This window comes from Prenolepis imparis, unplaced genomic scaffold (assembly GCF_030444845.1).
Source record: "Prenolepis imparis isolate NDT839.2.m4 unplaced genomic scaffold, iyPreImpa1.0 SCAF_12, whole genome shotgun sequence".
In the NCBI taxonomy this organism is placed as follows: Eukaryota; Metazoa; Arthropoda; class Insecta; order Hymenoptera; family Formicidae; genus Prenolepis; species Prenolepis imparis.
This window is the reverse complement of record NW_028141170.1, coordinates 13,630,485-13,635,985: the sequence shown is the minus strand read 5'-3', so window position 1 is coordinate 13,635,985 and position 5,501 is coordinate 13,630,485. Positions and strand designations below refer to the sequence as shown.

Below are 5,501 nucleotides of genomic sequence, written 5' to 3'. Positions count from 1 at the left end.
GCAGACGTGTTCAAATTAAGAGGATTACGTTTCAAATTAAGGAAGCTATTATTAAAAATCAAGATCCTTTACCTCTCTATCTAAAACTCCATACTCTCAAATCTAATTCAATTCCTAAAAAAATAGAATATAAATTAATTCCAATCCACTTTAACATCAACTATCCCCATTGGAAAACTGATCCTCGTCGCAAAACATATAAAATTCGGTATTTATTCGGGCCAGAGGATTAAATAATTAAATATAAACCCGCAAACAAGGTCTAATCCCGGGTAAATTTCTTAAATGATTTGACCCAAAATAGACCAAACAATCTTAATTGTCCGGACGTGACACAGGGTTCGGTTGAGCATTAATTTTGACTGGAAGGATGCATAATTTATTCAGTGGTCGTTTGTATTTGGAGCAAGCTGTTCGTACGGAAACAACGCGCACCAGACCATCCGAGCCTGGGTGACATTGAGTCACGCGTCCCAGCTCCCACTTGCACGACGGCAACAATTGATTTCTGATTAGAACCATAGTACCGACCTCGATCGAGGAGTGTTCGAGTCGCCATTTTCCTCGCTGTTGCAAAGTGTTGACGTAATCAGATTGCCAGATTCTCCAAAACTTTTCAGTGATCTGCCGAATGAGCTGCCATCGGGACAATCTGTTTTCGGCGATCGACAATACGGAAGGTTCGGGCGGAACGGTAAGAGCTGACCCGATTAAAAAGTGACCCGGCGTTAAAACTTCGTAATCGTCTAGGGTGTCGGTGAGAGGTTCGATTGGTCGGGAGTTGAGACAGGCTTCTATTCTATAAAGAAGGGTGGTAAACTCCTCAAACGTGAGCGTATGAGCTCCGAGCACGCGTCGAAGATGGTGCTTCAGGCTTTTCACTCCAGCTTCCCATAGTCCCCCAAAATGGGGAGCTTGAGGTGGAATGAATTTCCATTCGATTTGGTCGGCTGCGGTTTTATTCAAGAAAGTCGGATCGGTGAGAGCCGTTCGATAGGCGTGACTTATTTCTTTGTCTGCACCGATAAAGGTTGTGCCGTTGTCCGAGTACAAAAACGCGAGAAGGCGTTTAGGAATGCTGAAGTGGAGCAGTTGCTAACCAACTCTAAATGAATCGCTCGAGATGCCAGGCATACGAATAGGGCGATGTATCCTTTAGTCGTTTTATGTCCTCTGCCGGGAGAGATGCGCGTAGCGACCGGACCGGCGTAATCTACTCCGCAATGTAAAAACGCGCGTCCGGGAGCTGATACGCGAGCCGGCGGGAATTGACCCATTAACTGCTCCGGCACCGCGGCCCTCTCACGGGTACACGTTACGCATTGATGAATAATTTGTTTAGCTATATTTCTTGCTCGGAGAATCCAATAGTCGTGACGGAGCGTGGCGAGCGTGAGCTGTACGCCCGCGTGACAGGATTTAAGATGAGCGTATTGGACTATTAGGTTCACGACTGGATGAGGGGATAACAGCACCGGGTTTCTTTTTCCGAACGATAAGGGAGCGTGAGCTAAACGTCCGCCTACTCTTATTATATTATTATCATCTAGAAATGGACTGAGCTTTGCCAGGGCCGTTTTTGAAGGCAACGGGTGCCCCTTTTGTAAGGCAGAAACTTCAACAGTAAATTTTTCCGCTTGTATAGTTTGAATCCAATAAATTTGGGCTTGTTTGCATTCGGTTGCGGTTAGAGCTCTCGAATTTAAAGGCGAGTCGGTATTGCTGGTCTCTCGTCGACAGTTATTCACAAATCTACGTATATAAGCGGTTACTCTCAATAATTTATGCCAACTAGAAAAGCGAAGCGCGAGATCCCATGAGTCAGTGGATTGAGTTAAGTGAACGATGAATGGTTTGGCTTCCTCGTTCACTGTGAGCTCGTGCGATTGATTTTGACAAGGCCATGCTCTTTTGTTAGCGCGTAACCACGGAGGACCCTGCCACAATGAGAACTCGTTTAATTCATTGCCGAGAAAACCTCTAGACGCACAATCTGCTGGATTTTCGTGTGTAGATACGTAACTCCATTTGGCTTCCGGGATTCGATTTTGAATATCGGCGACTCGATTTGAGACAAATGTTTTCCATCGCGAGGGATGAGCTTTCAGCCAGGCGAGAACGATGGTGGAGTCCGTCCAACAATACGCCGTTACCGTATTTATACTCAAAAAAACTCGTACGGACTGCATTACACGAGCCAACAGTGCCGCGGCGCACAACTCGAGACGAGGAATGCTCATAGTTTTGATCGGCGCAACCTTTGATTTCGCGGTGAGCAAAGTAATCGTAATTTCATTCGATATCGAAGTCACGCTAATATACACGGCGGCAGCATACGCAACGGTTGACGCATCGGCGAAATCGTGGAGCTCAACTCGTAGAGTGTCTGAGCCGCGACCTGTCCATCGCGGAACCTTTAGCCCGTTTAAATGAGACAAATTGCGGTAGATGTTTTCCCAGCGAGTTAGGACCGACGAAGGGACTGGATCATCCCAATAAAATTTTAAATGCCACAAGTTTTGCATGAAAATTTTCACGGTGACCGTAACCGGAGTAACCCACCCAAGGGGGTCAAACAGTTTCGCGATAGCCGATAGAATCGCGCACTTGGTAGTTGGCACGGACTCAGCCAAGGAAACTTGATATTGAAACGAGTCTAGCGCGGGATTCCAAACAGTACCGAGAATGTTCAAACGATCGTCAAGCTGGAAATTTGTATGGCAAGCGAGTCCATAATCTTCCGATGAAATATCTTGAAGCAATTCGGCTTTGTTACTAGCCCATTTTCGGAGGGTAAATCCTCCGTTGGCGAGGAGGGCGCATACTTGTTCGCGTGAACGACGTATCAGCGGAATGTCGTCCGCACCAAACAGCACATCGTCCACATAAATATTATCCTGCAAGATTGGAATGGCGAGAGGAAAGTGACTGCCGTCGTCGAGTAATAACTGTTGAATAGTTCGCAAAGCGAGGTAAGGGGCACAAGCGGTTCCGTATGTGACGGTTAATAATTGATAATCGCGTATTTCGTTAGACTCGGCGTCGTGCCACAAAATGCGCTGATAATCCCGATCTTGATTGTCGACATAGATCTGTCTATACATTTTAGCGATATCAGCGCTATAAACGTACTTATATTGACGCCACCTTAGTAAGACCGCCGTTAAATCGGTTTGCAGCTTCGATCCGATATGCAAATGTGAGTTTAGAGAAGTGTTATTCGATGAGAGACTGGAAGCGTTGAAGACGACGCGTACTTTCGTTGTTGAGCTGGATTCGCGAATTACGGCGTGATGCGGTATGTACACGATCTGTGTGTCTCCTGAAGTGGGCGGATCCACTTGCTTCATATGCCCGAGCGTCTCGTATTCGCGGAGAAAGTCAAAGTATTCCTTTTTCAAATTCAAATTTAAGTCGAGTCGTCGTTTTAGCGATGTGAGTTGGCGTAAGGCAGTGGAACGTGATTCGCCGATTTCAATGGGAGGCCCCCTTTTAAACGGAAGACGTACCGTATAATTCCCGTCGGGACATCGCGAATGTGTCATTCGAAAATATTCCTCGCACTTTTGTTCTTCCGGGGATAAAATTCGCTCGGACAGGGGTTCTTCTAATTCCCAAAATCTTTTTATTTCGGTTTCTAACGAACAATGAAAAACATTAACCGCGTGACTCGAGATAAATTTTGCGGCGACTGGCCCGGAGATTATCCATCCCAAGTGTGAATTCTGCGCAATCGGGTTACCGTCCGGACCTTTCCGAATATCGTCCAACAGGAGGCGGCCGTACAAATCAGCGCCGAGAATTAGCTCTATCGGCACAGATCCCGTGGGGTCGTCATCCGCAAGTTGAAGATCTCTCAAATGATCCCAGTCGTCAACACTCTGCATCGGGTGAGGATGGTACTTAGTTAGCGACGGCATGATAAACGCGAAAGTCGAGAACGTCGGCGCGGACTTGTTACGAGGAGAAATTTTAATTAAAGTCATATTGCGACAGGTACCGACGTTCGCGCATCCGACTGCTGAAATGGTCGTTAAAGTACGTGTTCGGCGCAATCGCAAAGTTTGAACAATATTTTCTTTTATAAAAGTGACTTCGGAGCCCTGATCCAACAGAGCTCGAACGGGTATTCGCCGCCCGGTTGGAGATTCGATAATGACTCTCGCGGTTGCAAGTAGGACAGGCGACGGACCTGCCTTTCCAGAAATGGACGACAGGGTTACAGCATGCGACGGTGGTGATGTCGTTGCGGGTTGATTTACCGATTCATTGGTAGTATTTGCGATTGTGTTTGCACTTGAGGCGATGCTGGCGGAATCGGAGTTCGAGTCTAGATGTAACGAGGAATGATGCCGCTTTTGGGATTTTCGACATGAAAATTTACTTGTGCATTCTTGCACTGAATGCTTAAGGCTCAGACAATTGAAACACCGTTTTACTATCTCGCGTCTTTGACTCGGACTCTTGTTTAGAAATTGAACGCATTTGCTAAAATAATGTTGCTTTTTACATAAAGAGCACGTGGGTGCTGAAGTGTCAGAGGCGGTTGCATTATTAGCTTTAACGTTTCGAATCGGTTTAGGATTGAGCGGAATTAAATCGTCCAGAGCGATAGCGCGCGAGGAGAGAAATTTTGTCAAGTCCTCAAAAGAGAGCGGGTCAGATTCAATACTGCTTTTCAATTTCCAAGCTCGACGAGTTGACGGGTCGAGCTTTCTCGCGACGAAATAAACAAGAATATCGCTAAGAATTTGTTCCGTTGAGCGACCCAGACACTTCAGCGCCTCGATAGATCGATCGGTCGTGTCGCGTAGCGCGTGTAATTCGTCGGCTGACTCGCGTGACATGGAAGGAAGATTATATAACGCTGCGACGTGAAGATCAATAAGTTTGTTTTTATTTTCGAAGCGAGCTTTTAGCGATTTCCACGCGACTGAGAAATTATCTGCGGTTATCGCGATGCTGGATATTACTTCGCGGGCAGAACTGGATAGACTAGAGGCGAGAAAATGCATTCGTGAAAAATCGGAGAGATCCTTATTTTCTATTATTAACGCGGTGAATCTGTCTCGAAAACTCTCCCACTCAGCAAAATTACCCGCAAACGGAGGTAACTTGATTGGCGGTAAATGATTTAACGATAGCGCGTTTTCGGTTCTCGAAAAGGAATTGTCAACGGAGCGCGATTGGATCGGACTCACAGGAGGTTCCAGTTGCTCCAACCATTCTTGCATGAAATCCAGGGCGATTTGGTAGTCCTCCTCGTGTTCCTCCAGTTTGTCGGTTTTAAAGTAGTCGAGAATGGCCCGTTGCTCTTTCGAATATGTGGTCAGAATTACAGCTTGATCGGTGATGCATTTATTCCATGTCTCCTTCAGAGAAATTATCCTGGCGCGAATTTTGGCTGGCGTATAGTTTTGTTGTCCGAACTTTTTAAAGTTCTCGAGAGCTCGGCGCACACTGCGCAACAGCGTTTCTTGTTGAATGATGTTTTCGCTCAT

The 5,501-nt window shown here is 46.4% G+C and overlaps 1 protein-coding gene across 1 annotated transcript; it reads right to left on the bottom strand.

The window, feature by feature from the left end:
• Positions 1–315: 315 nt before the first annotated feature.
• On the bottom strand, positions 316–5,501 carry LOC145943372 (uncharacterized). The gene is made up of 2 exons (XM_083050889.1): positions 1,058–5,501; positions 316–1,016 (listed from the first exon to the last, which is right to left on the bottom strand). The coding sequence occupies exons 1-2, from the start codon at positions 5,499–5,501 to the stop codon at positions 316–318; spliced, it is 5,145 nt and encodes a 1,714-aa protein (XP_082907015.1).